We start from the raw sequence: 20,000 nt of genomic DNA on the forward strand, positions 1-20,000 counted from the left end.
AACCAGAACTTGTAGTCGGAGTAGCAGACAAGGCCGCAGAACGGCTATTATTCGTGGACCGGGACGTCATTATTTGGCTTAACAGGCGACAATTAAAGCTCCAAAACACCAAAAAGGCAAGACAATCAAAGCAGTGAAGCGACTTAATGCGCGCGACAAAACATATAGATGCCACGTGGCCCTGCAAGCTATAGGATGGCCCTGCAAGCTGTGGGGCGCCCCCACAGTATCAAAGTATGCTGGAATGCATGCCTTAAGTTTAACTTTGCCTAAATTGCATTTAGCCACATTAAAGCACAAAATTATCGACAGAGAGAATTAACGAGCCTTTGAACTTCACAGTTTCCTACCATTAAATATGTTTATCCCAAACTTTGTGGCTTTCTTTGTAGTTACAAGGAATGGCATTGTCGAAAGCTTGCTGTAATTTCGAGGGAGACATTTTTCCAAACCTATTGTTTTCAGCCATTTTGAGGAACAAAACTTTAACTTCGCGCCGAATTTTTTTTTACACACTGACACTTGGCACACTGCAAAACCTCGGTTATTCGCTGATAACCAGGATCTGGCGAACGAATCAGAAAGCTAGAAATGCAATAACCGGGGATTGAGTATATTCTAATACACGGTACCATAACATAGCTGTATGGTCATACAGTGTCGTAGAGGATACCCTTTTTATGGTGCAGTTTCTTGAAAGTATTGAAACTTGTTTGTGCCTTTTCTAATTTTTTTCTATTTTTTTTAAGAAATGCTCACTACATGGAACAGGGAAGAGGGAGACACAAAAGACAGATTGGGAGAGATGGAAGGTAGGCTGGCAAATACTAAACTTAAACTGCCCGATAATGGCAGATATTTTTGTCAAAGTATGTTAGGGACGTGTTTTTCTTTCTTTCGTTCTTTTTTAGTTATTTATTTTTTATATTTGCATTTTGGGGCGATTAAATTCCCCTATATTGTGATTTGTCTCGCCAACTGGCAGACGGTGAGTTGCACTTATATGATTATTGATAATATTAAATGTTTTAACATGTTACTGACAACAATTCACAACAACATAATTACACTTATCTATTACATAATAGCTAGTCCATTGCTTTTGTTTTGTTCATTACCATAAAAAGAGCTCAAAACTTCAAAGAAAAAAAGTGAAACAGCTTAAAGACAGTCTATTGTCACATCAAATGTTACCTTATAACACAGGAGTGTATGCATAATGCAAATGCTGCAGTTAATATTTTTTCCTTCAGGTTACGAATTTTTCATACTAGTTTGGTTTTTACTTTCCTTTGTTTCAAATTATGATAAGGTCTATTAGACAAAGGAAAGTTAAAATTAAACAAACTTGTCTGAAAAATAATTGTTTGTAACCAAGAATTTTTTTTTAACTACAACACATACAGGTATCCTAAATGAAAATCAGGAGATCTTGTCATTGTTTCAAAGATGGCGAGAAAATGGACTTGCCAAGGGAAACTATTCAAAAAGCCGGGAAATGTTTATTATTACTGTCACGTCCACTGTGTAGAAGGGAAACAACCTTTTTTTTTTTGTAAGCAGGTGGTGGTCAGTTCCTATAGCAATCAAAACGTTGCTCGCAATTACGCACAAGCAATACTCCTGCCAAATATTGTTCTGTGTTAATTTGTGATTCAACAATGAAGCAACGTAAACTCCAAATCTATAAACGTATTAGTTAGTGTCCAGTCTAGTTCATTCATCTTTGTTTATAGACAGTCGAGTTATTGGTGAGAGATTTTTAATATATATTTTTCTTGACACCCTTCCTACATATTCAGGTACATTTGTATGCTTTGGTAACTTCCTAAAGTATAATAATTATTTGTTCTTTTATTTAATTGATTGATTTGATTTGATTACTTAAGACATCCTGAAGAGGCTTGAAACAGATGAAGGCAGCAGCAAAGATACGCCAAAAGAGGCACATAGTGAGTTCATACATTTTATTGCCTAATCTTAATGCTGGAGGACGTAGTAAAAACCGTTTTCTTTTTTTCCTGCAAAAGCTATTTTCAAAGTTCGCTTAATGACTGTCTCTTTTATTCCTAAAGAAATGTCAAGGCATTTGAAGGACAAGCTCAATGAAATGGAAGGTAGGCAGAGAGCTTTGAATGGCTTTTATTTTATGAGTTAATTTAAGTTCTTGTAACTTATGATCTTCTGGCAAAGTTTCCAGGTTCGAGTAATGACTTTCTCTCTTTCAGATGCTTATGGGCCAGCGGCTGACTTTATTGACGTTATTCGACAACTGTACAAAAGCCGTGAGGGATGGCTTGCGCCATTACCGTGGTGCGAAGGGTTTCGATTCCATCTTGACAGCATTTTTACCAGGCTTAAAATGGTCAGCAGGAAAAAAGAACAGGGGGTTAAGACTGACTCCATTGTCAACATGTTGGAAATCTTTAAACCAAATAAGGAATGTCCACAACCCAAAAGAGTTTTGATTGAAGGAGAGCCAGGCATAGGAAAGACAACCTATTGTAACAAGGTTGCTTACGACTGGGCTGAGAACTGTAAGGCTCAGGAATCGTTTCCTGATGTCAAAGTGCTGCTGTTGTTGAAATGTAGAGACATTACCTCTGACTTATGGGAGGCTATTGATGACCAGCTTTTACCGGAAGACATAAAGAAAGAAGAAAGAGAGAAGTTCTTTACCTTCATTCGGGACCATCAGTCAAAGGTTTTGCTGATACTTGACGGATTGGATGAGTTGCCAACCCATAAGTTACCCGTGTATGAAGAGATTATTCGAGGAAGAATGCTTTCAAAATGTTACTTAATAGTTACAGCACGCCACAAAGCTGGAATCAAAGTACGCGAATGCTGCGACACCCTGTTAGAGGTCAAAGGATTTACCAAATACGATGCAGAAGGTTTTATTTCGAGATATTTCAAAACCAAGGAGCATCTGGCGACAAAGCTCTTGGAAAGGCTGCACTCAGACGCAAGCCTTAGGGAAGTAACTGCAAATCCATTGAATGCAGCACTTCTTTGCCTCCTTTGCGAAGACTTTCAAGGAGATTTGCCAAAAGGTAGAACTCTGCTTTACGTCGAAATAGTGCAGTGTGTGCTGAGAAGGTATAGAAAAAAGAAAGAATTACCAAAAACAGACGAAGACCTAACACAATTATACCACGCTGAATTAAAACATCTTGGTTGTATAGCGTTGAATGGCTTACTCAACGATGAAATGTATTTCAACGACAGTGCATTCCAAAATGGTACTGGCAACTTAATACCTGAATTGGGATTTCTGTCGGCTCAGCCTGGACGTAGCAAACGAAGACCGAGCTGCTACTATGGGTTTCTACACAAGAGCTTTCAGGAGTTCTTTGCTGCATTTTATCTCAGTTGCCAGCTTGTCAATGAGATTATTAGTCCTGATAGCCTACTTGCTGAGAGAAGATATTTTAAGGAGTTTGAACAGGTCCTCATGTTTACATGTGGTATCTTGGCTCAACAGTCCGAGGCAAAAGCCATGGCACTTATGGCAAGTATAGCAAGTCAAATCAACCAATTAATTGAAGGGACAAAAAGTGATAACTATCTATGCACTGCATTGAATTGTATTAAAGAATGTGAAAACGAACAGGGTACCTTTCGAAAAGAATTGGCGCGTTCTCTTGGTTTGGTTCTTGAAATTCAGTGTATTTCCTGTCGACAGGAGATGGGTGACAGTGGCGCTGCTATACTGGCTCACGCAATGGCAACAAACTCAACGCTGACAAAGTTGTATTTGTCTGGCAATGGAATCGGTGACACAGGTGCTGCTGCACTGGCAAAAGCAGTGGAAATCAATTCAACGCTGACAGAGTTGTATTTGTCTGGCAATAGAATTGGTGACACAGGTGCTGCTGCACTTGCTAAAGCAGTGGAAATCAATTCAATGCTGGCAACCTTGGGTTTGCCTGGCAATGGAATCGGTGAGTCGGGTGCTGCTGCACTGGCTAAAGCAGTGGAAATCAATTCCACGCTGACAGAGTTGAATTTGTGTGACAATCGAATTGGTGACTTGGGTGTTGCTGCACTGGCTAAAGCACAGGAAATCAGTTCAACGCTGACAGAGTTGTATTTGTTTGACAATGGAATCAGTGACACAGGTGCTGTTGCTCTGGCTAAAGCAGTGGAAATCAATTCAACGCTGAAAAGGTTGGAGTTGTGTGGCAATGTAACTGGCGACTCGGGAGCTGCTGCACTGGCTAAAGCAGTGGAAATGAATTCAACACTGACACACTTGCATTTGTCTGGCAATGGAATTGGTGAATTGGGTGCTGCTGCACTGGCTAAAGCAGTGGAAACCAATTCAACGCTGGCAACCTTGGGTTTGTCTGGCAATGCAATCGGTGACTCAGGTGCTGCTGCACTGGCTAAAGCAGTGGAAATCAATTCAACACTGAGAGTGTTGCATTTGTCTGGCAATGGAATTGGTGACTCAGGTGCTACTGCACTGGCTAAAGCAGTGGAAATCAATTCAACGCTGGCAACCTTGGGTTTGTCTGGCAACGGAATTGATGACTCGGGTGCTGCTGCACTGGCTAAAGCAGTGGAAATCAATTCAAAGCTGATATTTTTGAATTTGTTTGGCAATAGAATCGGTGACTTGGGTGCTGCTGCACTGGACAAAGCAATGGAAATCAGTTCAACGCTGACAGAGTTGTATTTGTCTGGCAATGGAATCGGTGACACAGGTGCTGCTGCACTGGCTAAAGCAGTGGAAATCAATTCAACGCTGACAACCTTGGGTTTGTCTGACAACAGAATTGGTGACTCGGGTGCTGCTGCTCTGGCTAAAGCAGTGGAAATCAATTCAACGCTGAAATACTTGGGTTTGGCTGGCAATGGAATTGGTGACTCAGGTGCTGCTGCACTGGCTAAAGCATGGAAATCAATTCAACGCTGACAGGGTTGAATTTGTCTGAGAATCGAATCGGTGACTTGGGTGTTGCTGCACTGGCTAAAGCACTCGAAATCAGTTCAACGCTGACAGAGTTGTATTTGTCTGGCAATGGAATCGGTGACACAGGTGCTGCTGCACTGGCTAAAGCAGTGGAAATCAATTCAACGCTGGCAACCTTGGGTTTGTCTGACAACAGAATTGGTGACTCGGGTGCTGCTGCTCTGGCTGAAGCAGTGGAAATCAATTCAACGCTGACAGGGTTGAATTTGACTGACAATCGAATCGGTGGCTTGGGTGTTGCTGCACTGGCTAAAGCGGTGGAAATCAGTTCAACGCTGACAAATTTGGATTTGTCTTGCCATGAAATCAGTGACTCAGGTGCTGTTGCACTGGCATCCCTTGGACCAGAATAACAGACCAATTTGGTTAACTCAGTGTTCAAATCTCATGGGGTCAAAATTCTTTGTGTATTGTATGTGCATTATAATATAGCATTCACATATAAATGACATGGAAATACCTGGAACAACACTTGTTATTCTCAAAGGGTTGAATTGGGTACAACATTGAGTTAACTGATTTGGTCTATTGTTTCATTTTTCATTCAGATAAGTGTCATTTTTGTTAAAATTACTGGAGTCCCATTTCATAATTTTGGGACAAAGGAAACACGACAAAGCTATAACACCAGCCAGGAAAGTCTCGCATGTCTTTACTCGGCAAAGTTTAATGAGGGGTAGGAAATTGATGTGATGAATACAGTGAACATGACGGCAATGTGAACAAAATCACGCTTTAAAGTATAGATTTGTGCTTTTGGATGGTGGTTACATCGTTTGTATTGTGCAATGTGACTGAGGAATCCTATAACTGGATGTGTAACACTGCCCGCATAAAGAAATCCCTGTCAATTAAATGTCACATAATTTAAAAAAACTAAACTAGTGAGCAGCACTCTGCGAACTGGATCTGTAAAACTTGTTTATTCTCCAACAAGTTTCGTCAAACTAACTTAGGACCCTTTAGGGAGTACAAAAGGAAAAGGTCGAGGTGTTAAGGTGAAACAAACCAGTAAAGGGCCAATGCCTATCGCATTATTGCCTCACTATGTGTATCTCGTTTTGTGTTTTAATCCAGAAATGCTGAAGTCAGAAGTTGGAGAAGTGAAAGGTGTGTTACTTAACTGAATAAAACAAGCACCACACATTGTTATTCATAGTAACAATAGCAAAAGAACTAGAAATGTCACTAGTGTATCATGGTATGTGCTATGGAGGATGGACTGACTAGTAGTGTTCAGAATTCAAAAACCTAAATTAAGATGAAAAATTGAATAAGATGAAAGAGAACATACATATAACTTCATAAAAATCAGTGCTATTTTATCCTCTGAAAATCATTAACAGGGTTAGTGAGATGAGATGATGGAGATTCTGCATATAGTTCATATAGTTTTTTAAAGGAAAACGCACCTGATGACGTCCATCTTATATTGCTGAGAAGTAATGAACAGGCTAGGGTAAAATTCTCTACGTGGTTAAGAAAATTATTGGGAGCAGATTCAGAGCCACCTTAATTTTTCCACTCATGAAGGTAGCTCTAAATCCACTCCAGAGAATTTTTTCTCTTTGCGGAGCGTTCGTATTTACCTTGGCAGTTACTTTCAGGCAATACAAAATAGGGGTCACCAGGATCGTTTTTTGGTTATAAGAAGTTAAAGACAAAATATTGGGTAGTGTTGAGTATTTTGTGTATTTTATTTCTCCCCTTCAGGGCCCGGTTGTTCAAAAGCCAATTAACGCTAATCCCAGATTAAAAATTAACCAAGGAGTTTATTTCTCTACTCCCAAGTGCTGTTCAACGCTTATATTCGGCAAAACTTTACCTTAGAAGAAGTCAATCTTGAAAAACAAAAATAAGCAAAAGAAACTTTCACCAAAAGGTTAAAACTTGAAACAAAAGTTTACGCAAATCCTGGATTAAGTTAATCGGCCTTCGAACAACCGGGCCCAGATAAATTTCAATTCATAAATTAAGATTAATATTTGACAAATTACTCGAAGAGGAAAGGGGCACCTCTAGGTTAACTAATATTGTGCCCCAGTTAACTACATGTAAATTACTAGTACAGTAGTGAAAAGTTGATAATTGTCATCAAATGAAAAAAAAGTAAAGGCTTAACAATAAAGAAGAAGTAGGGTGAAAAAAAAGTTACACACGTGAGAAATACAGAACTACTCCTCCCATACACTTCAAAATCCTCTTCTACTTTCTTTCCCTTTCTAGTGGGCATTTTTGGGTCTCTTTAGTTCAAAACAATATCACTAATCACCGAGCGAAGGAAAATGCGGCCATCTTCCTCGAATACCTTTAACCTGTCTGCTGGGTAATGACGTCAATGATTTCTCCTTTTTTTTGTTTTTTTCTTATTTGGGGTGATTAAATGATTGAATCAATTTTAATTTTCAAAAATTGTTGTGTATGTGATTTGTCTCCTTAACTGGCAGACTGAGTTGTACATTGCTTAGCGGTATGATTATTAATTAATCATGTTACTACATTCTGATGTGTTTATAACATCACATCATACCAAAATCACAACAACCCTTGCGCCTGTGATCATCGGGATGTATATTCCTAAAAACCTCTGATGTCGGTAGTTTTCTCTTACATAATAGTCCACTGACACAAAAGAAAACAAAAGGTGGAACAGTTCAAAGTCAGTCTCTTGTCACAGCAGAATTAACTATTGCAGGGTAATGTGAAGTGCATGTAAACCACAAGGACAGAGAAATTGAACCGATGTAAACCACAAGGACAGAGAAATGAAACACACGACCTTCGGGTTAGATCACCGCTGCTCAACCGACTGAGCTACAAGGTCAGACGGGAGCAGATCATAAGAATTGAAGATGTCAATTTCAAGGCAATTGATATGTACAAGTACAAGGAAGGATTACGTTATTTAGAAACGTTGGCCGTGTAGCACGTTCATTTCTTAGCTTTAAAATAGTTTTGCCTGCCAATAGATGATAAGGGGTTCATTATCTTCCTGTGGAAGATAATGGCTAAAATAATAACTTTGTGAAAACCAAAACTACATGTATAGAGTACATAGTCTTCTTTTTCGAGTCCCAGCTGAGTGGACCTTCCACTGAATGTATTATGAATTTTGAAGGGAGACTGTCTAGCTGATGAGCATGCAGATAAAAATTCATTTGGTTTGTTTCGTTGCCTATTTGGCAAATTGGCTTGTTTCATTGTTGCAGTATACACGTTTCTATTCAAGTTCATTAATCTTTGTTTAGAGACAGTTCAGTTCTTGGTACATGTATAAAGACATTAATATACTAAGTCTTCTCTAGACTGTATCTATTTGACTTATGATTCTACATGTCTCAGTTAGTGTAGATACACTGTATGTGAATGCTTAATAGAGTGGATTGACTAGTAGCATTCAGAATCAAAATCCTAAATTAAATTGAATAAGATGGAATTTAAATATTTGGCTTGATAAAAATCGCTTCTGTTTTTCTTCAGAAAATCATGATCGGATCAATGAGATTACGAGATGGAGATACATACAGCACATGTATGGTTTATGCACATAGCATTTTTGAAGGAAAATCTAACCTGGTGACCCCTATTTTGTATCATTGGGAAGTAATCAACAGGCTAGGATAAAATTTTCTGCAGGTTAAAAAATAATTATTGGGGCTGATTCAGAGCCACCTTAAAATTTGCAGTCATGAAGGAAGCTCTAAATACACCACAGAGATTTTTTTTCTTTTCAACTTTGCAAAGTCTTCCAATTTACATGTACCCTGCCTGTTACTTTACGACAATAAAAGAACTATAGGGGCCAATGCCTTAGTACATTTACCAGTGAGGTATAAGCATTATTTTAAAAGTGCCTATCACCTCAATACATTTTTAAAACAACACGATGTATTTGGGATCATTTTGGAGGATAAATAAAGTGGAGAAGTGTGTTGAGGTGATGGGCACTTTAATGACAAAATATTGGATGAATCTGTTGTTGCTATGGTATAAACCTATTACATCACAATATATACAATGTAACATTTTGTTGGACGACAAATTAATGTTGTTTTACGTGGTACATGTACGATAACATAGCCAAATGGGGATGCCTAGAGTTTCCTAGAGTCTTCCCTTAAAATGGTGCAGTTTCTTGAAAGTATTGAAACTGGTTTGAGCCTTTTAATGTTATCTTTTCTCCTTTTTTTCAAGAAATGCTCACCACATGGATGAAGGAAGAGGAAGACATAAAAGGCCAACTGGGAGAGATGTATGGTAGGCTGGCAACTATTTAACTCAAATGGAAATGCTGCCTAATAATTTGTGGCAATTTTTTTCAAAGTATGCCAGTGATGTATTTTGTTGTGATTTCTTTGCATTTTGGGGCGACTTTATTAATTTTCATAAAATGTCCTCTATGATTGTGATTTCTCTCATCAACTGGCTGACTGAGTTGTCCTTATGATAGGTAATTATTATGCAGTATAAACGTTCGTATGCTACATTAGCTTAGCACATAGCTCAATAGGGCGCAATTGCGCAACCTAAAGGCTGTAAAAATAACCTGAATATGTCCAAAAAGTTCGTATCTACACACATCTATCTATATATAAACGAATTGAAAGGTTAACTTCGATTCTTAAAAAGGTAGAAATGTGAAATGAATATCTTCAGACCTATTAAAACAATAATATTAAAGCTTGTAAAATGATCCTAAATAATTGTTCTGTTGTCTCTCGCGGGAGTTAGTATCTGCTTATGTTAACACTTTGAAAAATCTTCAGATGTTCAGACAAAACGACCGTCTGCATTTTCAACAGTACTTCTTTGCCCCTTTTAACTCCTACAAGACTTCGGATGGTGCTCACCAGTTCCTCACTGTATCCTCCTAACACATCCATGTTAAACTGTTTCACTTGATATCCAGGAAACTGCTTCTTCAATTCTAGTCACAATGGGGCATACTTTTCCGTCTTCTCGCAGCTCTTGATCTCCCTGTTGTTCATCCAAGGACAGCTCATCTCCAGCAAGAGGACAGATTTAGCTGTGCTATCCACTATGCGGGCGTCAATTCTGTTAGCTCTCACCGCCACATGATCTGCATGAACAGGGACATCCCAGAAGACTTGCGCTCAGTGAATACCATGGCGGTACACTGTCCATTAGGTCTAGGCTGTGCAGCATCTCAAAAAAAATTACTTTCAAGACCGCATTATGCCGTTGCAGATATTTGGACTGCGCAAGCGCAGAGCAACCAGCTAAATACGTGTGCCACCGTCTCAGCTGGCTTGCCACATAAATGGGACATAGTGTGGTCTGACCCCGTTCTTGTCTTCTTACTCTGGTACACTCGGGTAGGAAGTAACTGTTCGTACAGCTCAAACACGCCAGCGATAACATATGGCGGGCATGTCCTCCATTGCCACAGCCAACTAAAGTTATGGGATTGTCGGTCATCCCTTCTTCCAGAGCCTTCTTGTTCTTCCTCCCATCGAGAAGCTATCAACTTTCCCTGCCAAGCCTGGTCTGATACCTGATCTTTCAATTTCTTCTGCTGTGCGCTTCTTAGCTTTTGCTTGATCTTTGACTCTTTCACTACTTCACCTTCCTCCGTGCAGCACATTGGGGTAGGGTATGTAAGAGATAGCTCTAATCCAAGATCTCTACTAAACTTTGTCGCCTCCTTGATGAGTGAGCTATGGCCTAGCACACCTGAACGTTCTTTGAACTTCCAAACAAGCTCCATTGTCGGATCAGTGTTCTTGAACAGTTTAAGTGCGCCTTTGATCTTGATGGCCTTATACTCCTCCTCCACCGATCTCAGGCCTCACCCGCCCTGATCCCGCGATAGATAGCACAATGCCGTTGAACCCAGAGGATGTTTACCACCATTGCTGACCATGATCTTGCGTGCTTCTCGATTGATTTGTTGAAGGTCAGTGACTGGCAGGTGCTGGGTCCACATCAAATAACTCAGAACAGGCAGGGCATACTGGTTTGAAGCTAGCACTCGATGGTAATCTGAAAGAGGGCTCGACCATATAACAGAGAGTCTCTTCAAATACTCCTCTGAGGCAACCTTAAAGGCCAATTGACCTTCTTGTCCCAATGTTTCCAGTACTCCACGAAATTTGTACTGCTTGCCTTCTTTCAAACACTGTATGACTGATGACTCGTCAAACTTAACTCCTTCCACATCTTCCACTTTTACACCCCTCTTAACATGCACGACTGAGCCCTTCTTCGGGTTCCACTGAAGCCCTATGTGTTGCGTCTTTCCTCTGGTTGATCTGAGAACAGTATTCAACTTCTTCTCCGACGCTGCATAGATCTTAAGATTGTCAATGTAGAGAAGGTCCGTCACCTTAGTGTTCAGTGGCTTAGACAATCTATACCCCTTTGTCGCCTTAAGTGACCATGCGGTGGGGTTTAAGCAGATGGTAAAAAGCCTTGGGCATAGCGAGTCTCCTTGGGGAAGACCTTGTTTAAAATGGATAGTCTCTGATATTTCCTTGCCTAACTTTGTTGTGGTGACAATCTTGGTGTTCCATGTGCTGCAAAGCTTGTTAACCACCATTTCCAGACATCTCGGGCATCGATGTACTTCCATCATTTTGCAAAGCCAATCATGATCAACGGAGTCATATGCCTTTGTGACGTCTACCCATGCCATACTCAGGTTCCTTTTCCCACGATGACAGTCTTGTGTGACCATTTTGTCGATCAACAAATTATCCATTGTTCCACTGCACCCCTTCTTAGCTCCCCTCTGCTCAGCCTCCATTAAACCATGTTCCTCCAGGTGCTCATCCATTGGAACCAACAGACATGCAGTAAACCATTTGTAAACTGTGTTGAGGCATGTTATCGGCCTTTGGTTGTTACTTGAAAATTCTCCCGGTTTGGGGATCAGTGATGTTTTGCCCCACGCAAACCAAACAAATAGGAAAATCAGTCTGGGCCATAGAAATTGCCTTAAAGCTTGCTGTGACACCATTATGCAACACCTCAGCTTTCTTCCACCAGTACTTTGCTAGTTTGTCTGGACCAGGAGCGCTCCAGTTTCTCTTCTTTCCAATTATTGTTATTATGATTATTATTATTATTATTATTATTATTATTATTATTATTATTATTATTATATTTAAGGTGTTACTGCATATGACGACAATAATATTAAGTCACAACATCCCTTGCACCTAGTTGGCTCTCAGGATTTATATAATTCCTAAAATTTAAACCTCCGTTGTCATTAGTTATCTCTTACATACAGTGTAGTAGTCCCTTTTTTTTCCATTGATACAAAAAGAACATGAAATTCGGAAGAAAAAAGTTCACAGGTTTTATGATGGTTTATTGTCACTGCTATCGTTATCTTAAAACACAGGAGTGTATACATAATGAAATAGAGGCCTTACGTGGAAATCCTGCCAAATGTTGTCGTGTCAATTCTCGATTCGATGACAAAGCAATGTCAACTCTTACTGTACATGTATCTCCTGTCCTAAGTGAAGTTCATTCACCTTTGTGCAGGAGCAGGGATAATGCAGTAGTGAGAACACTCACCTCCCACCAATATGGCCCAAGTTCGATTCCCAGACCTGACGACATAAGAGGGTTGAGTTTGTGTTGGTTCTCTACTCTGCTCCGAAGGTTTTTCTCCGGGTTCTCCGGTTTTCTCCCCCTCAGCAAAAAACCAACATACAGCTGATTCCAGCTGGCTGTAAGCTGTGATCCAAGGTCACGCATGGACCGTATTGCGGCTGCCAGAGGCGCCATTGTATACTTTCGGTTCGACCTTGTTGAGCTGCGTTGTTGCTGTACTTGCGACGGTGATCAGCCACGGTAATTATTATGATTTATTATTATTATTTGTTTGTAGAGACAGTTACAGTGCGACGCGTTATACCGTGGCCACCCAACAAACATTTTTACAAGTTAGCTACTGATCAAGACACGCGAATTTGATTGACAGACACACCTCCATAGAAAGTTTCAACGCGCAAGAACCAAATGGAGGCTTGTCTGTCAATCAAATCCGCTCACACTGATTGGCTAACTTGAAAAAAATGTTTGTTGGGTGGCCACGGTAAGGCGCGTCGCAGTGTAAGTTCTTGGTAAGAGATCACATAATTATACCGTTCTTGTCGCCCTTCTTCATACGTATTCATGCACATTGTATGCTTTTATTGGTAACTTTCTTTTTATAAGTTATCATTTTATAATGTATTGCAATTGATTAATCAAGTGGTTGATTTTTTTTTTATTAAGCCACCCTGAAGATGCTTGAGCCAGATGAAAGCAGCAGCAAAGACACACTAAAAGAGACGCATGGTTAGTTCCTACACTTTATTGAAGTGGTTGAATATTAGGGGATATATTGAGAGCCATTTCCTTTATATTTGTATCTTGTACAGCTCCATTTGCTTCGTCGAAGGAGACGACCAACTATGCCCGTCTGAGCCGGCTTCTAGTACATGTGGGAACCCAGGCCCTGAGGGACACCTTTGATGCAATACATCCTCCAGCTGCTCTTCACAGAGTTTTGTCATCTGCTCATCCTACATTGCAGTCACTGAGAAAGAAGGGAATTTTGAATCCCACACAGCTGGGAAAGCTGTACCCAACTATTTCTTCATCTGTGTCATCAGCCAGCTTTGACATTACACTTTTGATGGTATTGCTGCGAAATATATGTGGTTTGAGTCCTCCTGCCAGTACTGGAAGCTGGGGCAATCTTCCTCTTCCTGGTGATACAAGTCCTGAGGCAAACATAGCAAGGATCAACTGTTACAGAAACCAAGTTTATGCTCAAGCAAGCCAAGCTTCTGTTGATGATGCAACATTTAATTTGTTATGGCAGGATATAAGTAATGCGCTTCTAGCCCTTGGATCTGGGACAACTTATGCCAGTGCAATCAGCCGACTGAAGACTGAATACATGGATCCTGATGTTGAAGTGCACTATCGAGAATTACTAAAACAGAGGGAAAAGGATGATGCTAACTCGAAGAAGACACTTGAAGAGCTGAAAGGTATGCCTATAAATATCATCTCTATCCTTAAAGAACGTTCATTTCTTAGCTTTAAAATAGTTTTGCCTGCGAAAAGATGATACAAGGTTGAAACCTGTGGAAGATAATGTCTAAAATTATAACTTTGTGAAAACCAAAACTACATGTATACAGAGTACATAGTCTTCTTTTTCGGGTCCTGGCTGAGTGGACCTTCCACTGAATGTATTATGAATTTTGAAGGGAGACTGTCTAGCTGATGAGCATGCAGATAAAAATTTCATTTGGTTTGTTTCGTTGCCTATTTGGCAAATTGGCTTGTTTCATTGTTGCAGTGTACACGTTTCTATTCAAGTTCATTAATCTTTGTTTAGAGACAGTTCAGTTCTTGGTACATGTATAAAGACATTAATATACTAAGTCTTCTCTAGACTGTATCTATTTGACTTATGATTCTACATGTCTCAGTTAGTGTAGATACACTGTATGTGAATGCTTATAGAGTGGATTGACTAGTAGCATTCAGAATCAAAATCCTAAATTAAATTGAATAAGATGGAAAGAACATAAATTTAAATATTTGGCTTGATAAAAATCACTTCTGTTTTTCTTCAGAACATCATAATAGGATCAATGAGATTACGAGATGGAGATACATACAGCACATGTATGGTTTATGCATATAGCATTTTTAAGGAAAATCTAACCCGGTGACCCCTATTTTGTATCATTGGGAAGTAATTAACAGGCTAGGATAAAATTTTCTGCAGGTAAAAAAAATAATTATTGGGGCTGATTCAGAGCCACCTTAAAAATTTGCAGTCATGAAGGAAGCTCTAAATACACCACAGAGATTTTTTTTTTCTTTTTAACTTTGCAAAGGCTTCCAATTTACCCTGCCTGTTACTTTACGGCAATAAAAGAACTATAGGGGCCAATGCCTTAGTACATTTACCAGTGAGGTGTAAGCATTATTTTAAAAGTGCCTATCACCTCAATCCATTCCAAAAACAACACGATGTATTTGGGGTCATTTCGGAGAATAAATAAAGTGGAGAGCAAGTGTGTTGAGGTGATGGGCACTTTAATGACAAAACATTGGATGAATCTCTTGTTGCTGTGGTATAAACCTATTACATCACAATGTATAACATTTTGTTGGACGACAAATGTTGTTTTACGTGGTACATGATATTATACCATAACATAGCCGAATGGAAATGCGTACAGTTTCCTAGAGTCTACCCTTAAAATGGTGCAGTTTCTTGAAAGTTTTGAAACTGGTTTGAGCCTTTCTATTTTATAAATCTTTGCTCCTTTTTTTAAAGAAATGCTCGCGACATGGAAGAGGGAAGAGGGAGACATAAAAGACCAACTGGGAGAGATGGATGGTAGGCTTGCAAATATTTAACTCAAATAATATTGCTCCAAGGTCACACATGGACCATAAAGCGGCTGCCAGAGGCGCCATTGTATACTTTCGGTTCGACCTTGTTGAGCTGCGTTGTTGCTGTACTTGCGACGGCAATTAGCCACGGTAATTATTATTATGATTTATTATTATCATTTGTTTATAGAGACAGTTGAGTTCTTGGTAAGAGATCACGTATGCTTTTCTTGTCGCCCTTCTTCATACGCATTCATGCACATTGTATGCTTTTATTGGTAACTTTCTTTTTATAAGTTATCATTTTATAATGTACTGCAATTGATTAATGAAGTGGTTGATTTAATTTGATTAAGCCACCCTGAAGTTGATTGAAACAGATGAGGGCAGCAGCAAAGACACACTAAAAGAGACGCATGGTTAGTTCCTACCCTTTATTGAATTGGTTGAATATTAGGGGATATATTGAGAGCCATTTCCTTTTTATTTGTATCTTGTACAGCTCCATTTGCTTCGTCGAAGGAGACCACGAACTATGCCCGTCTGTGCCGGCTTCTAGTGGATGTGGGAACCCAGGCCCTGAGAGACACCTTTGATGCAATACATCCTCCAGCTACTCTTCACAAGAGTTTGTCAGCAGCTCGTCCTACATTGCAGTCCCTAAGAAAGAAAAGAATTTTGAATCCCACACAGTGGGGAAGGCTGTACCCAACTATTTCTTCATCTGTGTCATCAGCCAGCTTTGACATTACACTTCTGTTGGTACTGCTGAGAAATATATGCAGTGTCACTCCTCCTGCCAGTACTGGAAGCTGGGACAAGCTTCCTCTCCCTGGTGATAACAGTCCTGAGGCAAACATAGCAAGGATCAACTGTTACAGAAACCAAGTTTATGCTCAAGCAAGCCAAGCTTCTGTTGATGATGCAACATTTAATTTGTTATGGCAGGATATAAGTAATGCGCTTCTAGCCCTTGGATCTGGGACAACTTATGCCAGTGCAATCAGCCGACTGAAAACTGAGTGCATGGGTCCCGATGTTGAGGAGCACTATCGAGAATTACTGAAACGGCGGGAAAAGGTTGATGATGATGCCAAGAAGTTACTTAAAGAGCTGATAGGTATTTTGGATCTCAAAGCACTTAATTAACCCATTAGCAAAGGAAAGTGATGTTAAAAGTTGTTCATGTTGCCTATATATCATCTCTTTCCAAGAATGTTTGTTTCTTAGCTTCATAATAGTTTCACCTGCCAAAAGATGATAAGGGGTTCAAAGCTGTAGAAGATAATGGCTAAAATAATAACTGTGTGAAAACCAAAACGATACAGAATACATACATGTACAGTGTAGTCTTTCTTTTTCGAGTTCCAGCCGAGTGTACCTTGCACTGAATGTATTATGAATTTTGAAAGAAGATTTTCTTTTTAATGAGCATGCAAATAAAACTTTAATTTGGTTTGTTTCATTGCCTATTTGGAAATTTGGCTATGGGTTAAGTTAGGCTTACAGGCTCGAGTCTACTTGCCAAAACTGTTTCCTGCAAAAAGGTGTAAAAAGATGATAGTGTTTTTTTTTTTAAATATAAAATAATCTCCTCCTATCTTAAAACCGGGTTTTCCCTAGCCAAGATTTGCTAAAGCAAGGGAATGTATTCATAAAACGTGTGTTCATATTAAACTAAACAGACAAGGATTTGAATGATGATAAGATGCATGGTGTCGTTATCCCTTCTCTTCTAGTTAATATCACGTTTTGTTCAGAAAAGGTTGGAAGAGAAGCGATTCACATTGCATACAATGTGGACTGTCCCTCTGCCCTTTTTTATTGTGTGAAGAAATACATGTATGGTGAACTTAGCTTAAACACCCCAATTCTAAACCCTAGACTTGTAAAGGGGAAACTGTGTGTTCTGTTAAATAAAGCATGTGTTGTACCTTATAATGCTACAATCCTGGTTTATGTTATGAAAGTTAAAACAGTTCATAATGCTACAGTATTAATTGTGAACTTTGACACCTTCAATAACTTAGCCTTTTTGTCTGAAAAATTACATGTACATGTACGTGTACATGTTTCTGTTCAAGTTCATTCATCTTTGTTTATAGACAGTTCAGTTCTTGGTAAGAGATTAAGATGCTTTTCTAGACTGTATCTATTTGACTTATGATTCTACATGTCTCAGTTAGTGTTGATAAATTAATATGTGAATGCTTAACAGAGTGGGTTGACTAGTAGCATTCCGAATCAAAATCCTAAATTAAATTGAATAAGATGGAAAGAACAGAAATAGACCTCTTTACAGTTGTGTGCTTTGTAACCTGCCCTTGTAATAAATGAAAGTGAGGCTGGTGTTGACTTTGTTATGAGACAGACGTTCCCCCTTTTCTTATGTTAAGCTCTAAATACACTACAGAGAATTTTATTTTAAAACTTTGCAAAGTGTTCCAATTTACCTTGCCTGTTACTTTGTGACAATAAAATGTATGGGCCAATGCGTTAGTACTTAGTGGTAAGGTATACGCATTTAAAGTGCCTATCATCTCAACACACTTTCAAAACAACAGGTTGTATTTGGGATGATTTCGGAGAATAAATATAGTGGAGAAGTGTGTTGAGGAGATTGGAACTTTAATGACAAAATATTGGATGAATCTCTTGTTGCTATGGTAACCTATTACATCACAATATATAACATTTTTTTGGAGGACAAATGTTGTTTTACATGGTATTATAACATACATGTAGCCGAATGGTGATGTGTACAGTTTCCTAGAGTCTACCCTTAAAATTGTGCAGTTTTTTGAAAGTATTGAAACTGGTTTGAGCCTTTCTATTTTATAAATCTTTTCTCCTTTTTTTAAAGAAATGCTCGCGACATCGAAGAGGAAAAAGGGAGACATAAAAGATCAACTGGGAGAGATGGATGGTAGGCTTGCAAATATTTAACTCAAATGGAAATGCTGCCTAAGAATTTTTGGCAATTTTTTTCAAAGTATGCCAGTGATGTATTTTGTTGTTGTTATTTCTTTGCATTTTGGGGCGACTAAATTAAAAGTAAAGTCTGCTACCAGTGTTCGACACTTACTTTCTTACTAATTTGCCCACCTTCTAAAGACCTGTTGCCCATTCAAACTCAAAGGAGTCTTTTACAAAGGACAATTTTATGTAAAATGTGTGTAATTGGGTTTGACAGACCAACGCAACTCCCTCTGTGTGTCCATGGTGTTCTAATAGCCTAGACAAGCATACACCATATTCCAAAATGGCCGCCATTTTACTAATCTTTTGTTTCCATGCAAATTGGCCCTTATGGCCACGCTTTCAAACATGAAACTCAAAAGAATAATATAAAGATTTAGCCAAGCCAAGCCAAAAAGCGGAGATCCCTGGTTATTTATTCTTACTGCCTGTAGGGTTAGTGAAAATAAAAGGTTTCGAATTGTCCGTTGTTTCCGGTTGCTGCTTTAACTAATTAAATCATTTTCTTTGCTTTCTTCTACAGAAAAATTCATTGCCTAATGAGTGAATTGCAAGGTAAATTTTACGCTGAAAACCGATATCGCATGAATCACGAAGCGATGAGTTCGGTATCGGGTTTTCGAGTGAAATTTACTTTGGAATTCATCAGTTTGGCAATGAATTTTTCTTGCACCACATGAATTTTAAAAGAAAACAAGCACAACCTCAGCGAGCGAATGGAAAAGGAAAAAAAGCCATTTCACAGTCAACTGCGAATAGCCAGCGAATAGGAATCATGCTAAAATCAGCCATAAAAAAAACTTTGTCAGTTCAAGGTCAAAGAAGAGTTTTACTGATGTTCTTTAGGGAACTAGTCAAAACTACTATACTCAAAATGACAAACAGGACCCACCTTTGGGGTAGAGGGGTTGTCAAAGACACCACCTATCTTCAAACTTATCACATGAACATTATCGACAACATTTTATTGGCTTTTAAATTTGAGTTGACACAGGAATATTCAGCTAGCAAGAGTCGGCATTACTACACAAACAAGAAAAGTGAGGTTTGAATCTCACTGTAATTTTTTACTGCTGGATAGAGGGGTGGCTATGCAATATAGACACCATCTTTTGACATTAAGCAAGGGGGGTGCAGGCAGACACCACCATCTATTTTGTGGTTTGGTGGGTCCTGTTCGAGTGTTGTAGTTTTGACCACTTGCCTTATTCCATTTGATCTCTGAAAACGAGGTCATTCACATTTTGATGTATTTCATTGAAACACGCCAGCTTGGCTTGGAACAAGAATCGGCAAAATACAGCAATGCAACCAAGAAAGGACAAACTTCAAACAAGATCCGCTCCAACACTTAAATAACGTTTAGGTGCTTTTAGACAAACTTCTGAAAACACAAGTTAGTGAAATTTCCCCCTAATTTTACGAGAACTCATTGCGATTACGTGTTTATAACATTAGGGCAAAATTTTCTTGTCACTGTCGAGGCACATCGAAAACCAGTTGGGGAAACAGATTATAAAGCACTCAAGTTGTTCGATCGCATTTTAGAGGAAAACAAACAGACAAATCAACTTTTTCTTTATGTCCAAAAGAGTGCAGATGATTGTTATTTACTTCCAGTTGACAATAAAAATTCGAGTTTCATTCCTGAACAAAG

The 20,000-nt window shown here is 39.1% G+C and overlaps 2 protein-coding genes across 2 annotated transcripts in view; both read left to right on the forward strand.

Moving 5' to 3' along the window:
* LOC138030576 (NLR family CARD domain-containing protein 3-like) overlaps positions 1–4,932 on the forward strand; it is a 22,753-nt gene extending 17,821 nt beyond the window's left edge. Inside the window, exons 5-8 of the mRNA XM_068878473.1 lie at positions 750–812; positions 1,890–1,952; positions 2,076–2,117; positions 2,229–4,932. Of these exons, the coding sequence (XP_068734574.1) occupies positions 750–812; positions 1,890–1,952; positions 2,076–2,117; positions 2,229–4,924 (2,864 nt within the window). The 3' untranslated portion in view covers positions 4,925–4,932. The remainder of the gene's footprint in view (positions 1–749; positions 813–1,889; positions 1,953–2,075; positions 2,118–2,228) is intronic.
* An 8,313-nt stretch (positions 4,933–13,245) lies between these two features.
* Positions 13,246–20,000, forward strand: part of LOC138030578 (uncharacterized) — a 12,525-nt gene continuing 5,770 nt past the window's right edge. The window contains exons 1-4 of the mRNA XM_068878475.1: positions 13,246–13,297; positions 13,381–13,998; positions 15,306–15,368; positions 15,721–15,783. Coding sequence (XP_068734576.1) covers positions 13,246–13,297; positions 13,381–13,998; positions 15,306–15,368; positions 15,721–15,783 — 796 coding nt within the window. The remainder of the gene's footprint in view (positions 13,298–13,380; positions 13,999–15,305; positions 15,369–15,720; positions 15,784–20,000) is intronic.

Source organism: Montipora capricornis, chromosome 13 (assembly GCF_036669925.1).
Source record: "Montipora capricornis isolate CH-2021 chromosome 13, ASM3666992v2, whole genome shotgun sequence".
NCBI lineage: Eukaryota > Metazoa > Cnidaria > Anthozoa > Scleractinia > Acroporidae > Montipora > Montipora capricornis.